Below are 24,875 nucleotides of genomic sequence, written 5' to 3'. Positions count from 1 at the left end.
GGTGCAGCTTGCTTGCGCAGGGTATGGGCATTCGAGGATGCAGCCGCCATCTTGGATGTGGTATCGCCAGGATAGGACAGCCATCTTGGAGATGGGCATCTCAGGTTGTGGCAGCCATCTTGGAGATGGGCAGCTTCAGGAAGGAAGCCCATATTTGGGCGTACGGCATCTCTTCTGATGGAGGCAGCCATCTTGGATCAGCTGCACATGTTTGAACCTAATTTCCTACACTACTTAAAGCCCTGCCTCCAGTCCTTCCTTGCTTCGGCTTCTAGTGCTTAGAGGTCGTGGTCTACGTCTGTGTTCTACAGCCAGCTATCTTTGCTTCTGTGATTCCTGTGTACCAGACCCTGGATTGTTGCCTGACTATGCGCTGTGTTGCTCCCTGCCTAGACCTTGGACTGTTTCTCTGACTATTCGCTGCGCTGCTGATTCCTTGGCTCCTGGACGGTGTCTGCTCTCCATGCCTGTCGGGTCAATGGCCATGCAACCCCGCCGGTTCGGGAAGTCCTGGTGGCCGCCTGCACCTGGGGGCTCAACTCTCAGGGAACGGCGGTTGCTTCCCAGGTGAAGCTAGGGGTTGTCTGGCTGCCTGACCGAGTGCGGAGTCACTCCATCTTCACCGTGCTCAGTCGGGGCACAAGGGCTCACATTCCCAGACATAACACAGAATTCAAAAAGGTTCAAAGAAGTGCAACCAAAATGATAAAAGGGGATGGAACTCCCCTCCTTTGAGCAAAGGCTAAAGAGGTTAGGGCTCTTCAGCTTGGAAAAATGAGACAGATCAACTGTTTTCACTATGTCTTCACAATATTGTTATACATTATTGTTCTTATGTTTGTTATCTGAAAATCTTAATAAAATTTCTGGGGGGGGGGGGGGGGGGGGAAGGATTGAGGTCTACAAAATCCTGAGCGGTGTAGAATGAGTAGAAATAACTCGATTTTTTTTACTCGTTCCAAAAGTACAAAGACTAGGGGACACTCATGGAGGTTACATGGAAATACTTTTAAAATAAATACAAGGAAATATTTTTTCACTCAACGAACAGTTAAGCTCTTGAACTCTTTGCCGGAGGAACAGGTTTGGACAAGTTCCTGGAGGAAAAGTCCAAAGTCTGCTATTGAGACAAACATGGGGAAGCAACTGATTGCCCTGGGATTTGTAGTATGGAATGTGGCCATGATATGGGTTTCTGCCAGGTACTTGCGACCTGGCTTGGCCACTGTTTAAACAACAGGATACTAGGCTAGATGGACCACTGGTCTGACCGCAGTATGGCTACTCTTATGTTCTTATGTAAGGACTTTGTGCCTAATTTGGGCGTGGCACTTACACCTGCCAAAACCTGGTGTAAACGCTGGCACCCAACACAAGGCAATTGCACACACCTAGGACCATTCGTCCGGATTTCCCCGGACATGTCCTCTTTTTGAGGGCACGTCCAGGGCGTCCGGCGGATTTTGCCTGCACCCACATTTGTCCGGATTTCTGGACAAACGTGGGCGCGGGTGCGGGCAGGCGCGTGCGTGTGGGCGGGCGATCGGCGCCGTGGGTCTGGTCTCCCGTCCCCTCCCCTACCATGTTCCCTGGTGGTCTAGTGATGTCTTCGGGGCAGGAAAGAGCCCCCTCTTTCCTGCCCGGAGCGCTGCCTCCCCTGTCTATCATCCTCCTCGGTCTGGCTAGGGATTCAAAATGGCCGCCGAGAGTTGAACTCTCGCGAGGCCGCTTCAACTCTCAGTGGCCATTTTGAATCCCCAGCCAGACCGAGGAGGATGCAGCAGGCAAGGGCAGGCAGCGTTCCGGGCAGGAGAGAGGGGGCTCTTTCCTGCCCCAAAGAGAAGACGCTACTAGACCACCAGGGCTAGATAGTAAGTGAGGGGGGGTATGTGAGAGGGGGGGAGGGGACTATGTGATGGGGGGGGGGGAATAGGGGCGGAACGAGGACCCAAAGGGGGCGTGACATGTGTCCTCTTTTTCAGAGGACACAAAATGGTAACCCTACACACACCCCATTAACTAATTAGTTCATGTGCAGATGTAGAATCAGCGCCAAAATTTGCACAACTCAACGCTGAGCAACCTCGACAGAAATCTAGTGGCGTATGCAGGCTTAAGAGAGCAGAAATATATTTAGAGAAAAAAATAACTTGCTTTCATAAACTGCTGCAAAGTAAAACGCATTTAGGTTACACGTTCCCTTCTTTTCAAGTCTTCCTTGGGTTGGATTTCCTTCTTCAGGGGTTTCTTTCTGCAGTACTTCCCACAGTCAAATTCACATTAGTTCAGCTTGGCGTCCCATCGCTTTTCATAAACAGGCCATTTTTTGCTTTCTTAACTCTTAAGTAACAACGTCTGTTGCAGTCGGTACAGAAGGATGAAATCTGATTAGGAACATGCTGTTGTATTAATTGCATCAATTTCATAGTCAGGTTCTGTCGTTCTTTAGGCCACGCAGGATTAACCCTTTGGTGGGCCCCTAGGCAAACAAACATGCTGGCCATCTTAAATACATATTAAAACGCTCACCAACGTGAGCCTGCACGGTTCTGACTGCAGAGGGAGAAGCAGCAAGTTAAGAAGAAGGAACAGGGCTGGTTCTGGTCCCCGTGGTCTCCCTTTTCATTCTAATGATAATCAAAACAAAGCTATAGGCAGTCCAATCATTCATATATTAGCACTCATAAAATAGGAGACTCCTATATAAATATAGATAGCGTCACATATGAGATATAATTTGATTATAGTGGAAAAGCCTCAATCCTGGCATGTACTCCTTGTGTTGTTGTTGAACATTAGGGAGCACTGCCTGATCATCACTGGCTCAAAAACCTCTACTAAGCATCCCACTTATTTTCTCTTATTTAATCAAATTAAGCATTCATGGGTTACTTAGCTGGCTGCTGGAAAAAGTTTCTGGGCAGTCTCATACTTGAATACAGTCATATAAACCCCATCCACGGCCCGACTTCGGCCCAAGTTTCGCCTTCTTCTTCAGGGTCCATGGGTTGTCCGACTGTATTTCAATAAGCACTGAGCTCGCTTCCATTCTGCCAGCAGCTTACTGACTAGGAGTAAAAAATGTTCCTCAGGAAGCCACTGAACATTTAACAGGACCCCTCCTAATTACCCAGACCCTAAGCTTGTGCCTAGTTTGCCTAGGCCTTAATCCTGCCCTGCTTTAGACTTAAGTTTCTTAAAATTGTATCTGCAAGGCCTAATCCAGAGGGCTTTCTCTAGGAAAAGTGCCCAGCTGTAAAAATCAAGGTGTCATTTCAACACTTCACTTAGGTTCCTAGATTTTTGCCCCCTATATTTCAGAGAATTCTCAGTCAAACTGATGAAGTTAAGCTTCTGGTTGAAAATATTACTAAATTTAGGAGCCTTAAAACATTTGATCTAAATTTAAGATTATCATTTTTTTTTTGTCAGATCTTGAGCCTCAGGCACTAACCATAGGCTCTAATCCTAGGGTGCAGGCAAACGCAGGTGCCAGTCCGGCCTACCGTTGGGACCTAAGTTGCTGGGACTTTTGCAGGAGATGTCTTCGGCTGATAGGGCTTGGCATCCCAGCCTGCAAAGGTAATATTTTTATGCAGTGGATTTCCACGTGGATTTTCCGGCTGCCATATATAGAATTTCCCCCTATGTGCATAACTGCCCTTAGTCGCTATAAGTTGGGCGCTCAAATTCCAGAGGACGCAACTTCAAGGGGGTATGGATATTATTATTATTAGTTACATTTGTATCCCACATTTTCCCACCTAATTGCAGGCTCAATGTGGCTTACATAGTACCGTAAAGGTGGTCGCCAATTCCGGTATGAACAAATACAAAGTGATGTAGTGGTAGGATAAAGTTCATGTGTAACAGACACATTAGGGGAAGGGGAAGAGGGGAAGAGTTAATTTATGTCCAGTACGAGCTTTGGTTTTGTTGTGTTGCAGTGATTCAAGCATTTAGGTTGGATTGGTAGGGTATGCCTTTTTGAACAGGTTAGTTTTTAGTGATTTCCGGAAGTTTAGGTGGTCATACGTTGTTTTCACGGCTTTTGGTAATGCATTCCATAGTTGTGTGCTTATGTAGGAGAAGCTGGATGCATAAGTTGACTTGTATTTGAGTCCTTTGCAGCTTGGGTAGTGGAGATTTAGGTATGTTCGTGTTGATCCTGCAGTGTTTCTGGTTGGTAGGTTTATGAGGTCTGTCATGTATCCCGGGGCTGCACCATAGATAATTTTGTGAACCATTGTGCAGATTTTGAATGCGATTTGTTCTTTGATTGGGAGCCAGTGCTGTTTTTCTCGGAGGGGTTTGGCACTTTTGAATCGCGTTTTTCCAAATATAAGCCTGGCTGCCGTGTTTTGAGCAGTTTGAAGTTTCTTTACGATTTGTTCTTTGCATCCGGCATAGATTCAATTGAAGTAGTCTACATGGCTTAGTACCATAGATTGTATCAGGTTACGAATGTGGCAGGAAATTTGGTGCACAGATTATAGACCACCACCAGTTTATTTGCAGTGGAACTGCGTTACAGAATTCGCGCTCAGCTCGCATTATCCCGGTACCTACAATTCAGCGCTGTTTCTTGAATTTACCCCATAATGGATTAAAATGGCCTCATTTTCTTGTACCACCCCTTCTCTTTGGAAAGCCCTTCCAACTTCCATTCATCTAGAACTGTTTTATCCTAAATCTCGTGCAGCCCCGAAGACATCTTTTTGTAGAAGCATTTGGGAGATTCTGTGCCCAGGATGCATTAGGACTGTTCCTGGTTTAAACTGTATATGTGTTTGTTTTTATTCAGTTTATGACATGTTTTTTTTGTTGTTGTCTGATATAGCTGTCATTTGATCAATCTCTGTTTTCTTTCTCTCTCCTATGACAAATGGCATTCTTTTCTTCTTCATTTTTTTTTTAAATTATTGTACACCGCTTTGTTATGATATGCAGGAAAAGCGGTTTATCAAAGTTTTAAATAAACCAAAATCCAGGTGATCTCGTGTCAGCTCTTCCCCCTCCCCCAAACCCCAACATGGAACATAAATGAAAAATACAAGCACCTGAAGCTCTGTTCTCCCCTCCCCCCCACCCTGGGCCGTGCCTAGGGTCTCTGGCGCCCCCCTGCAGACTATCAGTTGGCGCCCCCACCCCCCGTGAAAATGATCGCGGGACATTGAGCAAAGGGAAGGTTGGCTAGAGACATCGGGAGCACCGCCTCCTTCACTAATGCTGTGCTGCCGGACGGAGGTAAATTTAAAAGGGAAAAAAAGGAATGGGATCTTGGTGGGGGGGGGAAAAGAGGGCGGGCAGTTGGGACATGGGAGCTGGAGGGCGAGGTAAGCACGGTGCGGCGGCGCCCCCCTGCCGTGCTTACCTTGCTTACCGTGTCGGCACGGCTCTGCCCCCACCTCAGGAAGGGCCGGCATTAGCTGGTGGCAAACAGGGCAATCGCCCTGGGTCCCCCATACCATAGGAGGCCCCAAACCTCCTCCAAGCTAAAGGAGACATAGGCTGAAGGCCAGCTTTTGGGGCCCGTCCCCAGTTTCTGTCCTGGGCCCCTGAATATCTTAACACCAGCCCTGCCCCCAGGACCTGTCACTTAAAACCACTGAAACGGAGGTAGAACTAAGTGAATGCAGGAATAAGTAAGGAGAAAGCAGTTTTCTGTGTTATAAGGTCACAACTCCCTACTTTATGCTACACTGGAAGCTGAAGCTGTGCGACACAGATCTCAAAAACAGGCAGTTACAAGAGTGATCAAGCTGCCAAACTAACCTGTTGCTGACATTATAGTAGAGGACCTTGACCTGATCGTTTGAAGGACTGTAGAGGTTTCAGTTACAACACTACAGTTTTATTGCAGCAGAAATAGACTCACTAGGAAGTTCCACTTTCACTGGGCTTTAAAACAGCATTATGAGTTTGGGAAAACAAGGGCTTGTACTAACTTTTTGCAAACAGGAAAATGTTAAATAATGAACACTACAAACGTTAAGATTTCTATGCATGTTGCCCCGTTGGTCCCAAGAAAACTAGACATGCTGAAAATAGCGATAATACTTTATTAAATAAAAAAAAAATTAAATCAAATAGCTATTATTGGGGTCCTTTAGCTATTTATTTGTTTGTTGCATTTTTACCTCACATTTTCCCACCTATTTGCAGGCTCAATGTGGCTTACATAGTACCGTCAGAGGCGTTTGCCTAGTCGGTAGATAACAGGTACAAGATTGTATAGTGATCGTATGAGGTATAAGTGGAGGGTGGGAATGGATGAAGATTGCGTGTTGTCCTGTTTGATCATAGTCATGCTGTGTTGGTAGGTGAAGAGGGTTACGTGGGGTCGTTGGGGTAGGCCTTTTTGAAGAGGTTGGTTTTTAGTGATTTCCTGAAGTTCAAGTGATCGTGGATTGTTTTCACGGCTTTTGGGAGCCCATTCCATAGTTGTGCGCTTATGTAGGAGAAGCCGGCTACGTAAGTTGTTTTGTATTTCAGTCCTTTGCAATTTGCGTAGTGTAGGTTTAGGTAGGATCTTGATGATCTAACTGTTTCTTATTGGTAAGTCTATGAGGTCTGTCATGTATTCTGGGATTACGTTGTACATGATTTTGTGGACTAAGGTGCAGATTTTGAAGATGATCCATTCTTTGACTGGGAGCCAATGCAACTTTTATCGGAGGGGCACTTTTGAAGCGTGTTTTGCTGAATATCAGCTTGGCTGCTGTATTTTGGGCGGTCTGGAGTTTTTTTAATGAGTTGTTCTTTACAGCCCGCGTAGATTCCGTTGCAATAATCTGCATGGCTTAGGACTATGGTGAACTGCAACTTAAATGGTTTACTACGTGATGCACTCGGGCATTCATCAGTTATTTTGTGATCTGCATGCGCAAGCTACATGCAAAAAAATATTTATCGCAAGGAGGGCATTCTGGGGGCGGAGAGTAAGCTTTGCTGTGTCAATCAGTTAGCGCAGGTACATTATTGCAGGCTAATCCCTGGATTCTATATATTGCACCCAAATTTGTGAATGCATCAATAAAGCATGCGTAAATAAATGACTAATGAGCTCAGAATCATTAATTGGGTGCTAACAACCAATTATCAATGCTAATTGGCAGTCTTAAAAATTTGTGTATGCATCTCATTGCATTCTACTCTATAAAGCAAGGCACCTAACTTTGGTCATGCGTATCCGAAAAGGGGGTGTGGCTAGGAGCATGTCAGGGCATTCCAAAAAGTTGCACGCAGATTTATAGAATTCACCTGAAACGCGCCTAAGTTGGATGCCAGCATTTTCACCGTTTTTAGTAGGCATAGGTACGGCACACAAAAGTTAGGCGTCAGAACCATGTTGAACATCTTATATAATAAAACTCACCCTCAACGTTCTGAAGACACTGACGTCACTTCCTTCAAGACGGGTTCGTGGTTGTGAAGCCACTGAAATCGCCGTCTCGGGGGCCCGCCCTCGCTTCAAACGTGATGACGTTGAGAGCGGAGCAATGGTGTCGCACACCGAGGGCAGAGCAATGGCGTACGGTGCTTCAGGAGGTGTGGAGCAATGGCGTCAGAACGACAAAGGGGTCGGTAGGGAGGGAGGGAGAAGGGGGGGTGTTGCTCCAGAAACGGGCCTCTTTTACTAGTTGTTCTATAAAAAGCATGCTCTCTTTATCAAATAATGCTTAACGCTCAAGTTTCTATTGAATTCCCTCTTAACTGATTGGCATGTGAGCCCTTACCAACTCAAAATATGAGTCGGTAAAAGATCACATGCTAATTTTTTTTTAATGGCCGCACACTAATGGCAACATTAGCATATGCAGCACAACCACAGGAGTGGAAAGAACAACAACGTCCTACGAAAAGTCTCAAGAGCAGGAGGAGAGTGGGAACAGAATCAAGCTCTTCAAAAAACAGACCGAGGACATCCAATGCAGAAATAACATTTATTGAAAGAAGACTCTACACGGTACCATGTTTCGGAAACAGACAGTGACTTCTTCAGAAGTCTTGGTGAAAATGTCCAAAACGATTCTTTGAAAGTGAGAACTTTAATAAAGAATGTTGTGATCTTTAAAAAGACCTTTGTAAGGTGTATTGTAAAATACAGCTTCTAGACGCTACATTGGAAGTCCTCAGTCTGGTTTTTGAAGAACATTAGCATATGGCCATTGTGCATTGCATTCAATTCTGATCAACATATCCCAAGAAAGATATATTTATTTGGATTTTGCTCACACCTTTTTCAGTAGTAGCTCAAGGTGAGTTACATTCAGGTACGCTGGATGTTTCTCTGCCCCAGGAGAGCTCACAATCTAAGTTTGTACCTGAGGCAATGGAGGGTTAAGTTACTTGCCCAAGATCACAAGGAGCAGAGTGTGATTTGAACTGGCCACCTCTGGATTGCAAGACTGGTGCTCTAACCACTAAGCCACTCCTCCACTATAGCAACATTCCATGTAGAATCTCAAATAGTAGCAACGTTCCGTGTAGACCAACATTCCATGTAGAATCTCAGATAATATCAACATTCCCTATAGAATCTTAAATAGTAGCAACATTCCATGTAAAATCTCAGATAGTAGCAACAGAATCTCAAATAATTTATTTGGATTTTGCTCACACATTTTTTGGTAGTAGCTCAAGGTGAGTTACATTCAGGTACTCTGGATATTTCTCTGTCCCAGGAGGGCTCACAATCTAAGTTTGTACCTGAGCCAATGGATGGTTAAGTGACTTGCCCAAGGTCACAAGGAGCAGCAATGGGATTTGAACTGGCCACCTCTGGATTGCAAGACCGGTGCTCTAATCACTAGGCCACTCCTCCACTAGCAGAATTAGAAAAGGTTCAAAGAAGGGTGACCATAGTGATAAAGGGGATGGAACTCCTCTCATACAAGGAAAGGCTAAAGAGGTTAGGGCTCTTCAGCTTGGAAAACAGACGGCTGAGAGGAGATATGATTGAGGTCTACAAAATCCTGAGTGGATTTTTTACTCTTTCAGAAAGTACAAAGACCAGGGGACACTCAATGAAATTACATGGAAATACTTTTAAAACAAATAGGAGGAAATATATTTTTTTTACTCAATGAATAGTTAAGCTCTGGAATTTGCTGCCAGAGAATGTGGTAACAGCAGTTAGCATATCTGGGTTAAGTTCCTGGAGGAAAAGTCCATAGTCTGTTATTGAGATGGACATGGGGATGCCACTTCTTGCCCTTGGATTGGTAGCATGGAATGTTGCTACTGTTTGGGATTCTGCCGAGTACTTGTGACCTGGATTGGCCAGTGTTGGAAACAGGATACTGGGCTAGATGGACCATTGGTCTGATCCAGTATGGCTATTCTTATCTTCTTAATTGAGATAATGGGAAAAATCAGCCATTTATTGCTGCAGTAAAAATGGCCTTAGCATATGGAGGAAAATCCATGTAAGGGCGTGCTAAGGTCACTTTATACTGCATCTTAGGAAAAGGATCCCATTGTAAGTAGCTTTCAGGGCCTCACATGCTCCTTCTTCATAGAAAAGGAAGATTGTATATGAAACTACAAGAACAAGACAGTTGAACTAAATAAAAGATAATACAGGGCCAAATACTTAAAACTAGTTATCGAGGTAGCAGGTAAAGCTAAGCAAATAAGCAACGTTGACCAGACCCAATCAATGATATTCAGCGGCATAACTGGATAATGGCACTGAAAGTTGTTACAGACCAGCCAAACCTATCCAGATAGTGTTGGGGCAGTGTCAAATGCTATTCCATATACAGCACCCAACTCGGAGCTATTTATAGAATGACACTAAGCACCTACCTCTGGATTCTATACCGCACATCTAGGGTTTTTTTTTTTTTACTAAGGTGCACCAAAAAATGGCCTGTGCTAGTGTAGGCACGTGTTTGGATGCGCGCAGGTCCATTTTTCAGCGCGCCTGCAAAAAAGGCCTTTTTGGGGGGGGGGGGGGAAATGGATAAGCAGCAAAATAAAAAGTAGAGCATATCCATTTTGGACCCGAGACCTTACTGCCACCCATTGACTTAGTGGTAAGGTCTCACGCGTTAACCGGTTGGTAAATCGTAAGCACGTGTACACTGAGATTACCACCCGGTTAGCACCACGCGGCAAAAAACAAAACAAAAAAAAAAAAACAGATTTCCGCCAAAGGTATCGGACGTGTGTAAAAAATGGAATTACCGCCCGGGGCAGATGGTAGGCGGGCGGTAGTTCCAACCCGATGCATGTTGGTTACATTTAGGCACCTACGCTCCTTAGTAAAAGGGCCGCCTAATGTTCTACGCCGAAACCCCAACAATATTACATAACAATATGCATAACTTAATTGGTTTATTTATTTATTAATTGTTGCATTTGTATCCCACATTTTCCCACCTATTTGCAGGCTCAATGTGGCTTACATTATATTACAAGAGATATAGTTATGAACAGAGTAAGAGGTTTGTTCTAAATTAGCATATTACTATGTAAGAAATAAGGAAGATATGTCTGTAGAATAATTTACATAACACGTAATAAAAAAAACAATAATATATGATGACCAGTAATGATAATATGGCTAATATGAGAAGTACAAAGTGGTATTGTATTAAGTACATAGATGGTAGAGTAAATTATAGATTAAATTAGATAATCAGTTCATTTCGGCGTGAGAAATAAGGTGTTAACGTTCGTTAGTGATAAGAGTTACCGAAGCAGTCAGGTATACAGAGTTTGGTTTTGTCTAGTTCTGGAAGAGTTTCGATATCTGGTATTTAGGATGGATCATTGTGGTATGCCTTTTCGAACAGGTTGGTGTTCAGTAATTTTCGGAAGATTGTTAGGTCGTGCGTTGTTTTTGTGGCATTTGGTAATGCATTCCATAGTTGCATTCTAATGTAGGAAAAGCTGGATGCATATGTTGATATATATTTAAGTCCTTTGCAACTGGGGTAGTGGAGGTTCAAGAACGTGCGTGCTGATCTTTTTGTGTTCCTGGTTGGTAAGTCTGTGAGGTCTGACATATATACCAGGGCCTCACTGTGAATGATTTTATGGACCAGGGTACAGATTTTGAACGCAATTCGTATAGTGGGAACCAGTGCAGTTTTTCTCTAGCACTTAATAAGCAAACACTAATTGGCAATAATTAAAATTTACATGCACAACTTGCTAAGCGTATTCTGTAATGCACTGCGCCTAAATTTGGCGTTTCATGGACGTTTCAAAATTTGCATGCACTGTTATAAAATATGACTCTCTGCGACTAAATCTACATGCTGGGATTTACACCACAGTTTCACTGGTGTAAATGGCACCACGATATCAACTAAGTGTACGCTATATACCGTGCCTAAATCTAGATGCCGCTTATAGAATACACTTAGGCGGAAATGTTTTCTGCACCGATTTTCCAGCGCTTTTTACAAAATGTCATCAGTGCCCATTATACATGGAGATTCAGCACCAATGTAACATAGTAGATGATGGCAGAAAAAGACCTGCACGGTCCATCCAGTCTGCCCAACAAGATAAATCCATATGTGTATACCTTACCTTGATTTGTACCTGCCTTTTTCAGGGCACAGACCGTACAAGTCTGCCCAGCAGTATTTCCCGCCTCCCAACCACCAGTCCCGCCTCCCATCACCGGCTCTGGCACAGACCGTATAAGTCTGCCCTCCACTATCCTTGCCTCCCAACCACCAACCTCTCTTCCCACACCTGCTCCGCCACCCAATTTCGGCTAAGCTTCTGAGGATCCATTCCTACTGCACAGGATTCCTTTATGCTTATCCCACGCATGTTTGAATTCCGTTACCGTTTTCATCTCCACCACCTCCCGCGGGAGGGCATTCCAAGCGTCCACCACCCTCTCCGTGAAAAAATGCCCAGGCATGAGCCAGTGCTGAATATTTGGGTATATGTTTAAACACCACAGTCGGCATTTAAAAGAAACGATAACTGCGAAGTTTAAATATCAACCCACAAAGATCTGCTAACTCAGGGCAAGCTCTGCCGTAATTGTTTCCATAAATTTCTACATCTCACAAACTGCAAGAAAAAAAAAAAAAATAAAACATTTATCGCTTGTAAAAAGTTGTAAAAGCAACAAAATCTACCTGTATGCATTGTAGAGGTTTCTCTTTTCATTCATATTTTGACATCTTCCCTCAACTGAGCACAGAAGCGTAAAATTTCTCGCTGGAAACTCCATAAAACAGTCACTGTTTCTAGAACAAGATGCTTCCTCGATGCTAGCGTCGTCCATATCAGTCACTTTTAGTTCACCGTCCACAATCACGAATTGCCGAGGACGAAAATCCAACAGCGTTATAGATCCAAGGGGAGAGTGCGCAAGGTAATGCAAGAGGCGAACTAGACTCAAACAGATCTGAAAGAAAGAAAGAAAGAGTCATATACTACATGTGAGGATTTTTATATTTCACTAGTGATTAAATACTATTAAGAGCCCTTTTACTAAGCTATGTTAAGTAACGTTCTTAGCTTGCCCTTACACAAGTCTTTTCTGTGTGCTAAGGCCATTTTTACAGTGGCCATAATCCCCCCCCCCCCTAATTTTCTAATGATTTTATCAACGGTCATGTGCTGTTACCATTACCATGCGGCCATTTAAAAAAAACTTGCAGTCACCTATTTTGGAGGCAGTAAGAATTCACACAATAACCGTGCAGGGGCGTAGCCAGACACACAATTTTGGGTGGGCCTGGGCCCAAGATGGATGGGCAGAAGAGCCCCACCCCATTCCACAGGTGATTTGGTCTCTCCTTCTCTCACCTGCATGCCAAATGGTCTCTCTAACACATTCCCCTCTCCCGCATATCTTTTCAATAGCAGATTTCCACCAAAAGCGAGCAGAAACTTATACACACTGCTCATGTTGGCCACACAGCCTTCCCATGATGTAACTTCCTGTTTTTGCATAGGCAGGAACACGTCAGAGGGAAGGCTGTGGGGCCGGTGTGAGAAGTATGTATCGGTCACTGCTTGCTGCAAGCGAAGATCTGCTATTTACAAGGTATGCAGGAGGGACAGTTGTTGGGAGTTTTGGGCTGGTGGGGCTTGGGGATCCCTGCCAGCCACATCGTAGGTGTGCTGCTACTGGATGGGCCTGATCCCAAAGTGGGCGGGCCTGAGCCCACCCTTGGCTATGCCACTGTAACCGTGTACTAACCACTTAGCACACAGTAATGTAGATGTGCTAATTGGTTAGCACAGGAAGGCTTACTCTCCGCCCTCTCACCCCCCCTCGAAGAAAAATGAGAAAACTATTTAGTGGTCCTTGTACCAGGATGCAGTAAAAGTAGGGTTACCATATGTCCAGATTTACCCGGACATGTCCTCTATTTGAGGACATGTCAAGGCTACCGGGTGGGTTTTGCCCGTTTGTCCGGACAAAACGGGCAGATTGCTAGCCTCCCCTCCCCTTACTTACTACTGCCCTGGTGGTGGTCTAGTGACCTCTTCTGCCTTTGGGGCAGGAAAGAGCCCCCTCTTTCCTGCCCGGAGCGCTGCCCTGAATGCATCCTTCCTGTTCGTGATCTTGGCGCCGATTCAAAATGGCCACCGAGAGTTGAAGTCTCGCGAGGTCACTTCAACTTTCGGCGGCCATTTTGAATTGGCACCGAGATCACCAACAGGAAGGATGCATGCAGGGCAGCACTCTGGGCAGGAAAGAGGGGGCTCCTTCCTGCCCCGAAGAGGTCACTAGACCACCAGGGCAGTAGTAAGGTAAGGGAAGGGGGACGACGGGCTGCGAGATAGGGGGAGGGGAAAATGTGACAGGGGGTGGAGCGATGGCATCAAAGGGGTGGGACGGGGCATGAAAAGAGGTGGGGCATGTGTCCTCCTTTTGGGGGGACAAAATATGATAACCCTAAGTAAAAGGGGCCCTGCGCTAGTGGAAGGGCCATTTTTGCAGTGTGCTGAGGCCCTTTTAGCGCAGCAGGTAAAAAGGCCGAGAAAAGAAATGCGGAAGAAAAGAGTAGTCTGGTCAGCAGAGCTCTTCCATTAAAAAAATAAAAACAGCAGGACGAGGTATAACGGAAACAATCTTTATTCTTCAAGACCCGACACAGCACTGTGTTTCGGCAAAAAAGCCCATGTCACGGGTCTGTGCTCGAAATCACTGAAGGATGTATAACACAATGTAAATCACTGGAAAGCAATCTTTTGAAAAAGACGTGATCCAGGAGTAGGGGGGGTCAGCGTGTGAATGCACAATGCCTTTTTGGGCGTCTCCGCAACGTTTACCTCTGGCTGATTTTTACTATGAACTAAAAACACCTAGAGCGGGGCTTTGTAAAAGACCTCTAGAATGTGAGACCATTTAATATTTATCAAAAAATACACACAGATCTATCTTGTGGATCACAAGACATTTTTATATTTGAACGCACCAATTTAGGAGGTAATGACTCATTGAGAGGTTACTGCCGCAATTTGCTATCGCCCCCTTTTTTTGCAATTTATACTGATTCAAGTGGGGGGTTTTGTTTGATCCTCTTATGATATGACATAGAAAACACACAAAAAACAATATTTTTTTTAGGACGACAAAGTAGGAAAACAAACTAAATCATGGAGTTATTCCCTGTGTCATCAGGCTTAACTGCGTGCAAAGGGACCACACGGCGTTGCATTACACTGCTCTTTATTACAACACTGAGTATCACAACATTGTTGCACGTTCCTTTGCTATCCATCGTGACCCCTGACGCAGGTGCTGTGCGCCACAACACGGACCGTGTCGGGACCATTCTAGATTTGTTTCATCGACATAGGGTCCATTCTAGATTTGTTTTATCGATATATATGATTAAAGATTCTAACCCCTTTTTTTGAAGGCCCTTGGGTGCTTTTTTTTGTTCATCAGTACAAGAGCCAGTCTTCCAATTTCCTAAGCAAATCCTTAGTAAATTGAAAAACTGGGCATACAAATGGCAGATTAAATTTAATGTGGTAAAATGCAAAAAGTGAGGCAGATTGTGAAGACCAACCAATTGCTGGGATCCACCTTGGGGGTCTGCGCCCAAGAAAAAGATCTAGGAGTCACTGTAGATAATACACTGAAATCGTCTACCCAATGTGCTTACGGCAGCCAACAAAAGCAAACAGAATGCTGGGAATTATTAGGAAAGGGATGGTGAATAAGACTGTGCATGTAGCCCCGTGCAGGACGTAAGGCATCAGAAACAGATGATCACACAACAAAGGCGTCAGAGTCGACCAGCGCTGAAGAAGACTCTTCAACCGGCAGGGACTGGGGACCCCCGCCAGCAAACAAGGTACCTGATGATGTGACGGCATGGCGGGAGGGGGGGGCGGCCAAATGTAGAGGGGGCCAGGGCGTAATCTGTGGGGGCCCATGCCCCTGTTTGGTAATATAATGGATTCTTCTAGAGGGGTAGTTGCGTTAGTCCGATTGTAGTAAAATAGACAGAAAGACTGTTGGCACCTTACAAACAGATTTACTGATGCAAGTCCACTTTGTCATGATGCAATGACATATTTTGTATGTTATTAAAAAAATGTTAATCATCACTAAGAAAAAAAAAAAAAAGACAGTTTCAGAATCTCTAGAAAGTTAAGACTGTTTAGGGGCCCTTTCACTAAGGCGCACTGAAAAATGACCTGCAGTAGTGATAGACGCGTGTTGGGCGCACGCAGAATCATTTTTCAGCGCACCCGTTAAAAAAATGCCTTTTTAAAATTTTTGCCAGAAATGGACATGCGGCAAACTGAAAATTGCCCGCACATCCATTTTGGGTCCGAGACCTTACCGCCAGCCATTGACCTAGCGGTAAGGTCTCACGTGGTAACTGGGCGATCATGCTCTATGCACATAAAATGCCGATCGCCACTCGATTTTATCGCACACATGCCGGAAAATCCAAACATTTTCCGGAGTGTGTAGTGGGCGTGCATAAAAAATGAAACTGGAGCACGGGCCATGCGGTAGCCGGGTGGTAACTCAGAATGGCCGCGCATAAGGCATGCATAAGCATTTACAAGGCTTAGTAAAAAGGGTCCCTTAGTGAGGGATCTACGATATGTTTATATCCCACTCAAAATCCTGTGGATAAAAATGTAGTACTTACTCGAAATCTGTCTTCCCAGGAGGTCTGCAAAAGCTGAATCATTTCTAACGGCGCACCCAGTTCCATGATGGTGGTTAACGTATCTGAGATATCATTACTGTCTTGATAGCAATAACCATATAACTAAAAATTAAAAAAAAACACAAAAAAGAAAACATGCAAATTATTTTTTTTTCCATACCTCCCTAATTAAGGCTTTCAATGAGAATCTTTATTTTACCATTAATTAAACGCTCAGTAGGAATATATTTTTAACATACATGTTGGCACAGTTGCTAAACTGCCCTGCTTATAAGCTACTGAATGAGCCAGTCTTCACTGCCACTTTCTAAATTTCTGTCACCAACACAGGTCACTTCTAACACCCATTAGAAATGCCAGGCAAGTGCAATAAATCATTTGCACCTAATCCTACTTGCCTTGTTTACACACGAGATGTATTTTTACCAGATAATAAGGAAAATGTGTAAATTATGGCTTTATCAGAAAACAGATACATTCCGTGATATAGATTCACTCTGTGATCTCACGACTCTGGACATAGGCATTTGTCTAAATTGGATTTTTCGGAGTGTGGAGTTTTTTTGGGTTATATCATGTTGCGCCGGGCCCACGCCTTACAGTCTGATGATCTTGGGCTGGCTGGGTGGCGTTACTGAATCCCTTTTTTTTTCTCCACTTTAGACGTTGAGTGATTCTTATTTAATCCAGGGTTACGTGTGTTCCTGTATCCATTGTTGTACACAGTAAGTGTGAAGCTGTGGTTTTGGCGTTTCAAATTTATTAGAAAACAAGCAAAATTAGTAAATGTACTTACCAGAAAATAAGCAAAAATCACTGTAAATTAGTGTTTTCAATTAAAGATTTGAAAATGGCTGACAGCATTCCTTGAAATCAAGGGTAAAGACATGCAACTGAACGAGAAGTAAAAGGACTTGAAAAACTGCATTGTCAGACCCTGGCATGGCAAGTGTACTCGTGGCAGGTATTTCAAAATAATGCCAGCAAGAGATGTGCAGGGTGGCTTTTAAGAGGAAAACATTTGGTTTGCAGAATTTATATGAATGTGAAACTATTTTTTTAAAAATGCAAAATATTCAATGGAGAGCTTGAATAAAATTAAATTTGTTGTAAAAATGAAGAAATAAATACCTAGAAAATATCCCTGTTAGAATGCAAAGGACACGTTCACGTTTTCAATTTTTTTTTTTTAAACGAGTCAATTGATTGGCTGTTCAAAGAGATCCAAGTGCACATGAGAACCTGAAGGTTCTTGAGATTCCAATTTCTGGCAGCAACGTTTATATGGCACCGCACCACAGCGGCTTCTAGTTCCAATTTTGACCCTGAAAATAACTATGAGCAAGAAAATAAACCAGGAAGTTGGGCTGACTTTTTCTGACATGAACCAGGTTAGAAATGTATTGATGGAATGTAAATGCTAAGCAAAATTTAAAAAAAAAAATGAAAATGAACCTGTGGAGTGGAGGAGTGGCCTAGCGGTTAGGGTGGTGGACTTTGGTCCTGGGGAAGTGAGGAACTGAGTTGGATTCCCACTTCAGGCACAGGCAGCTCCTTGTGACTCTGGGCAAGTCACTTAACCCTCCATTGCCCCATGTAAGCCGCATTGAGCCTGGCATGAGTGGGAAAGCGTGGGGTACAAATGTAACAAAAATAAAATAGATACTATTGGAGATTCTACATGGAATGTTGCTACTATTGGAGATTCTACATGGAATGTTGCTATTCTACTAGCAACATTCCATGTAGAAGGCTGCGCAGGCTTCTGTTTCTGTGATTCTGACGTCCTGCACATACGTGCAGGACGTCAGACTCACAGAAGCAGAAGCCTGCGCGGCCACATTGGTGATCTGCAAGGGCTGACTTCTACATGGAATGTTGCTAGTGGAATAGCAACATTCCATGTAGAATCTCAAAGAGTAGCAACAGAGGAGGGAGTGGCCTAGTGGTTAGGGTGGTGGACTTTGGTCCTGAGGAACTGAGTTCAATTCCCACTTCAGGCACAGGCAGCTCCTTGTGACTCTGGGCAAGTCACTTAACCCTCCATTGCCCCATGTAAGCCGCATTGAGCCTGCCATGAGTGGGAAAGCGCGGGGTACAAATTTAACAAAAATAAAAAAATAAAAGTGCATAAGAGACAAAAAATATTAAAAGTGAAAAAAAAAAACCCTGAGAGATATATAGCCTGATGTATTTATTTACAAAACGTTTTAAACTGCCTTTCCAACCAGATTAACCAGAGTGGTTTACAGATAAAAACAGGCAATAAAATACAATTTTAAAAAACCCAAAAGAGAACTAATAATGCAAACAACATTAAATTAAATAAAAAGAAAATGAAAGAAATACACTCAAGTATTAAAAAAAAGGAAATGAAATTAACAAGGGGCCCATTTACTAAGCCGTGGCAAAAAGCGGCCTGTGGCAGTGCGAGGGCATCTTTTGGGTGTGCGCCAGGCCAGTTTTTACCACGTCCCTGAAAAGGGCCTTTTCTAAGGGCCCGGAAAATGAACATGCGGCAAAATGAAAACCAGCGTGCGTCCCATTTTCGGCCTCAGACCTTACCACCACCCACTGACTTAGCAGTAAGGTCTAACATGCTATCCGGGCAGTAGGCATGCCCACTGCTGTTTACCACCAGGTAAGCGCCACACGGTAGAAAAAATTTTCTACCGTGTGTTTTTGGCGCATGCCAAATTCAGAATTACCACTTGGGGCACGCAGGAGCCAGGTGGTAATGCAGATTTTTTATTTATTTTACATTTGTACCCCGCGCTTTCCCACTCATGGCAGGCTCAATGCGGCTTACATGGGGCAATGGAGGGTTAAGTGACTTGCCCAGAGTCACAAGGAGCTGCCTGTGCCTGCAGTGGGAATCAAACCCAGTTCCCCAGGACCAAAGCCCACCACCCTAACCACTAGGCCACTCCTCCACTGTTGCTACTATTTGAGATTCTACATGGAATGTTGCTATTGCACTAGCAAAATTCCATGTAGAAGTCGACCCTTGCAGATCACCAATGTGGCCGCGCAGGCTTCTGCTTCTGTGAGTCTGACGTCCTGCACATACGTGCAGGATGTCAGACTCACAGAAACAGAAGCCTGTGCAGCCTTGTACATGGAATGTTGCTAGTGGAATAGCAACATTCCATGTAGAATCTCCAATAGTAGCAACATTCCATGTAGAACCTCCAATAGTAGCACCATTCCATGTAGAATCTCCCATAGTATCTATTTTATTTTTGTTACATTTGTACCCTGCGCTTTCCCACTCATGGCAGGATCAATGCGGCTTACATGGGGCAATGGAGGGTTACGTGACTTGCCCTGAGCCTGAAGTGGGAATTGAACTCAGTTCCTCAGGACCAAAGTCCACCACCCTAACCACTAGGCCACTCCTCCACTAGGCACATACTGGATGAGTGCAGACCCTTTCATGCCTTCTTAAAGTATAACCTGCTCTGGCAACAATGGAGGTATAGTAAAATGTTAAAAAAAAAAAAAAATCTAAAACTATACACCCATCTGCACATGGTCATTAATGGAGAAATACAAAATTGTAGCCATTTTACTGTGGAAGTAAAGGGGAGATTCTATATATGGCGCCTAAAAAGCCAACGGATAACCGGTGCTGACTAAGCATGTTCTATACAGCGATACCTCAGTTTTCGTCGATAATCCGTCCGAAAACAAATCTGTGAAATCCGAAACCGACGAAAACCGAGGCAATTATTTCCATATGAATCAATGTAAATCCAATTCATTCTAGACACTCCAAAATAAATACCAAAAACACATTTTACAGAGAATATAGTGTTTAATAATAAAAACAATAAGAAATTAATATAAAATGAATATAAAAGACTAATGTAAAGGATAAATGAACATTTAACGTGGCATTTACCTCCAAACCCTTGGACTTCCCCAAATCAACAATTGACTGCACCACATGTGTAGGGTCATCAGGGGAAGGCTCAAACCCTTCAAAATCTCTCTCATGAATGATACACCAGTAAGGGATTCACTTTACAATCACCACTAGCATTACCACACAACAAAAGAGTTAGCCTATCTTTCATAGTCTTATGTCCTGGCACTGCCTTTTCCTCCTCTTTGGCATTTTCTTCCAAAAAGAGGCCAGTTTCATCAAAGTTGAAGACTTGTTGAGGGGGATGAATCCTTCAGCCTCTAAGTAATCTTTGAATTCAGACACAAATTTTTCGGCCCCAGACTTGTCCAAACGCACACCTTCGCTGTGCCTAGTAACACTGTGTATTAGCACTCGCGCGGGGTGATGCTCACACAACGAGAAACAACGCCACACTGAGCAGAACGCGTAGGTCGCCCTTTGTTTTCGCAAAATTAGCAGCGAGGTCACATGGGCAAGCCAATGAAATCCGAGACAAATTTTTCGCGGAAAAAAAAATTTGATGAAAACCGAAACAGACGATAACCGAACTCAAAGAAAACCAAGGTATTACTGTACTTGGTGCCTAAGATGTAGGCACCAACTATAGAATATACTTGGTTCATATTTCAGTGCCTAAATCTATGCGCATTGATTTACACCAACTAAAACTTGGTGTGAATCCCTGCACAGAGATTTAGGCGCACTGGGCCATATTCTACAACTAGGAGCCTAAATGTCAGAACACCAACAAAAATATCCATTTCCCCACCTATAACCACGCCCATTTTTGCCTGCACATGTTAGAAGTTTGGCGCACCTCACTACAAAATATGCTTAGCAAGTTGAGTGCCTAAATTCTAATCAGTGCCAATTAATGCTCATTATTGCTTGTTAAGTGCTGTTATCAGTGCGAAGAAATGCAAAGTGATGCACTTAGGGAGTAGAAATCCACGAGAGACATATGTGTTAGGCGGTGAGAGTCTGATAGGTACGGATGGGGAAAGGGATCTTGGGGTGATAGTATCTGTGGATTTGAAGGCGACGAAACAATGTGACAAGGCGGTGGCCGTAGCTAGAAGGTTACTAGGCTGTATAGAGAGAGGTGTGACCAGCAGAAGAAAGAAGAAGGTGTTGATGCCCCTGTATAAGTCGTTGGTGAGGCCCCACCTGGAGTATTGTGTTCAGTTTTGGAGGCCGTATCTTGTTAAGGATGTAAAAAGAATTGAAGTGGTGCAAAGAAAAGCTACGAGAATGGTATGGGATTTGCGTTACAAGACGTATGAGGAGAGACTTGTGGACCTGAACATGTATACCCTGGAGGAAAGGAGAAACAGGGGTGATATGATACAGACATTCAAATATTTGAAAGGTATTAATCCGCAAACTAACCTTTTCTGGAGATGGGAAGGCGGTAGAACTAGAGGGCACGAAATGAGATTGAAGAGGGGCAGACTCAAGAAAAATGTCAGGAAGTATTTTTTCACAGAGAGAGCGGTGGATGCCTGGAATGCCCTCCCACGGGAGGTGATGGAGATGAAATCGGTAACGGAATTCAAAAATGCGTGGGATAAACATAAAGGAATCCTGTTCAGAAGAAATGGATCCTCAGAAGCTTAGCAGAGACTGGGTGTCAGCACTGGTGGTTAGGAGGCGGGTCTTGTGGTTGGGAGGCGGGGCTAGTGCTGGGCAGACTTCTACAGTCTATGCCCTTAAAACTGCAGATACAAATCAAGGTAAGGTATACACAAAAAGTAGCACATATGAGTTTATCTTGTTGGGCAGACTGGATGGACTGTGCAGGTCTTTTTCTGCCGTCATCTACTATGTTACATTAGCTTGTTAAGTTTGTTAAATTATGCACATTATTATAGAATCCATGCCTATTTTGGAGCTGATTTCTAGGCATTCTGTACAGAATCCGGAGGTAAATGTGACCTCAGCGCATGGGATTCCACGCACTAAAAATAGCATGGGCTTCTTTTTAGCATGGCTTAGTAAATAAGCCCCTATGTATGTACACATGAAACAACATTTAAATATTTAAAAGTGTAATATTTTTACAAGATTGTTCTCGATAGGTTATTTGGAGATAATCCTGATTGTCGAGATCGATTATAAAAACTTGAGGGTGAAGCCTAGGAGTATGAGAGACAATTGAGAGGACCTGAAGGCTGAAAATTTATCTAGGCTCTTGCACTGGCTAGTTCAACCAACCATGGTTTTAATAATCCTCTCTTAAAATTTAAAAAAAAAAAAAAATGAATGTCCCTTGCATAAAAAATGAGGCATGCAAGTCCAGAGGGAGGGTGTCAGAAAGGAAAAAAGTGCCCTGTCATCTCTGGATGAATATGCAGGGGTGAGGGAGTGGTGAGAAGCAAAGCCTGTGAAGAAATGGGACTTGATATACTGCCTTTCTGAGGTTTTTGCAACTACATTCAAAGCAGTTTACATATATTCAGGTACTTATTTTGTACCAGGGGCAACGGAGGGTTAAGTGACTTGCCCACAGTCACAAGGAGCTGCAGTGGGAATTGAACTCAGTTCCCCAGGATCAAAGTCCACTGCACTAACCACTAGGCTACTCCTCCACAAGCCAGTGATAAGGAAATTAACCAGTTTACAAAATATAGGGGGAGATTCTATATATAGCACCTGGAAAATCCGCACGGTAATCATTTTCACGTAAGCACATTCTATAAGATTTAGGTGCTTAAGTCAATAGTCCTGTGCATAAAACTACATGCATCCATTCACATCCCTGCATGTAGATTTACACGGATTTGGCCATATTCTATAACGACGTGCATACATTGGGGAATGCCCATGAAACACCCATTTCTCTGCCCATAACCGTGCCCCTTTTTGGATGTGCGAATTAGAATTTAGGCGCAGTGTTACAGCATGTGCTCAGCGAGTTAAACGCGCAAATTCTAATTATTGCCAATTAGTGCTCATTATTGCTTAAGTGCTGCTAAAACACAGATTGGCTTGTTAAGCCAATTAAGTTGTGCACTGCGCACACTGTTACAGAATTAGATTTAGGCATAGAATGCTAGGCATGATAATATAGAATCCAACAGATGACTAATTAGAATGAAAAATGAATGTATAAAAATTAAGGGTTTATACTTAATATGATAAGACAGCCAAGATAGAGCTGCTAATAGTGGTGAAAAATTATTATAATAACTATACCATTTTGAACTATCTGTAACCCTTGTAAAGAGAATTACAATAGTTCAATTTATTATTAGTTACATTTGTATCCCACATTTTCCCACTTTTGCAGGCTCAACGTGGCTTACATATAACAGTTAACGGCATTACCGATTACGGTGTGAACAAATACATGGTATGAATGAATACAAAGTGATATTGTAGTAGAATGGGGTACATGTATTAATTTAGAAATAAAAATATACAAAATGTTTAAATTGTTTAAATCAGACACAAAAAAAAGGCTTCAGAGCAAAAATCCTTTGTAAAACCACAACAACAAAAAAAAGCAAAATTTCAGAACCGAAGTTAAGAGCATCAAAGGACAAAGTAGAATTAAGAATAATACTCATGGTGTGAACCAAGGCAGAAACAGAAAAGGGAGTATCCCTGAAAATAGGAACCGTGGGATTTTTTTTTTTAGCAAAACCAAATGGCCTCATATTTGGCTTAAGTTTAACATAAAGTTATAAAAGTGTAACCAATAAGCCAAGCAACTGAATCAGCAAACAAGAGAAATAATAAAACTATTGAAACATATTAACAATCTGTCAGTTTTGTTCTAACACAAACATTGCTACAGTTCAGCACTATCGTTTTTCCTCTAGTTAACATGATGGGATTATTTTGATACTGTTGCCGTTTTCCAGCTTGGCACAACTGGTATGACCCTTTCGGTATAATCAGCTCCTTTCAACTCAAAAATGCCAGCTTACAAAAGCGTTTGGTTGCTCGCTGTGGTGTCTGTGATAATGAATCACACAGACACTTCTTACGTTGATAACTTTTTCATTTCATTTATATAAACCCTCCCAGTAAACAAAGACTGTTTAGTCTGGTGTGCAATCATAACCTGCACTTTAAGAAACTGGCAGCAATACAAAAAAAAATTTAAATGCAGTAAAAGCCATACTAAGTAATGGAAAAAACTCTATGATAATTTCAGTTAGAAGGAAAATAGAAATTCTGCATTTCAATCCTTCAGGTCCCTGTTATCCGAGCAGCGTTAACTCATCTGTTCTCTGGTTTGGTGTTACGGATCGTGTATTTGATATAACGCCGTTCTGCGACACTGCTTTTGGTTCCACTAGTGAGACGGAAGCCGTGGCTTGAAAGCAGCTTTATTCTGAGGGTTATAACGTGTTTGATAGGCGTTGGTGACAGATTTTCATCAGATTTTCCCTGAGGCGGAGTATTCTTTGTCAAAACATGATCATGTCAGCACGGGACACGAATGCTTTCTCTCCATTTTGGGCAGAGGAGTGTGGTAGCCGTGTTAGAATGATTGAATATTTTAACACCCAAGAGAATGGACTTAACAAGGATCTGGGGTTCCTAGCCCGGCACAGGCAGCTCCTTGTGACTCTGGGCAAGTCACTTAACCCTCAATTGCCTGCCGCATAGAGCCTGCCATGAGTGGGAAAGCGCGGGGTACAAATGTAACAAAAATAAAAAATAAATAAAATAGCCCATTATAAACCATAAAGCTGTATTTCTCTATTGATCCCCTCCCCTCAATTATCCACACCCATCCTGTTAGAATATCAATGATATGCTTTGATGTCCCCATGCATACCTCCGACCCACCCCCATCCTCCCACCCTGTCAGACTT

At 43.3% G+C, this 24,875-nt stretch overlaps 1 protein-coding gene across 1 annotated transcript in view; it reads right to left on the bottom strand.

Moving 5' to 3' along the window:
• Positions 1–24,875, bottom strand: part of PKDCC (protein kinase domain containing, cytoplasmic) — a 126,745-nt gene that overhangs the window by 78,456 nt on the left and 23,414 nt on the right. The window contains exons 2-3 of the mRNA XM_030194609.1: positions 16,116–16,238; positions 12,117–12,388 (exon numbers count right to left, since the gene is read on the bottom strand). Of these exons, the coding sequence (XP_030050469.1) occupies positions 12,117–12,388; positions 16,116–16,238 (395 nt within the window). The remainder of the gene's footprint in view (positions 1–12,116; positions 12,389–16,115; positions 16,239–24,875) is intronic.

This window comes from Microcaecilia unicolor, chromosome 3 (genome assembly GCF_901765095.1).
Source record: "Microcaecilia unicolor chromosome 3, aMicUni1.1, whole genome shotgun sequence".
Classification (NCBI taxonomy): Eukaryota; Metazoa; Chordata; class Amphibia; order Gymnophiona; family Siphonopidae; genus Microcaecilia; species Microcaecilia unicolor.
The sequence above is the reverse complement of the archived record's forward strand: the minus strand, read 5'-3'. Positions and strand labels throughout refer to the sequence as shown.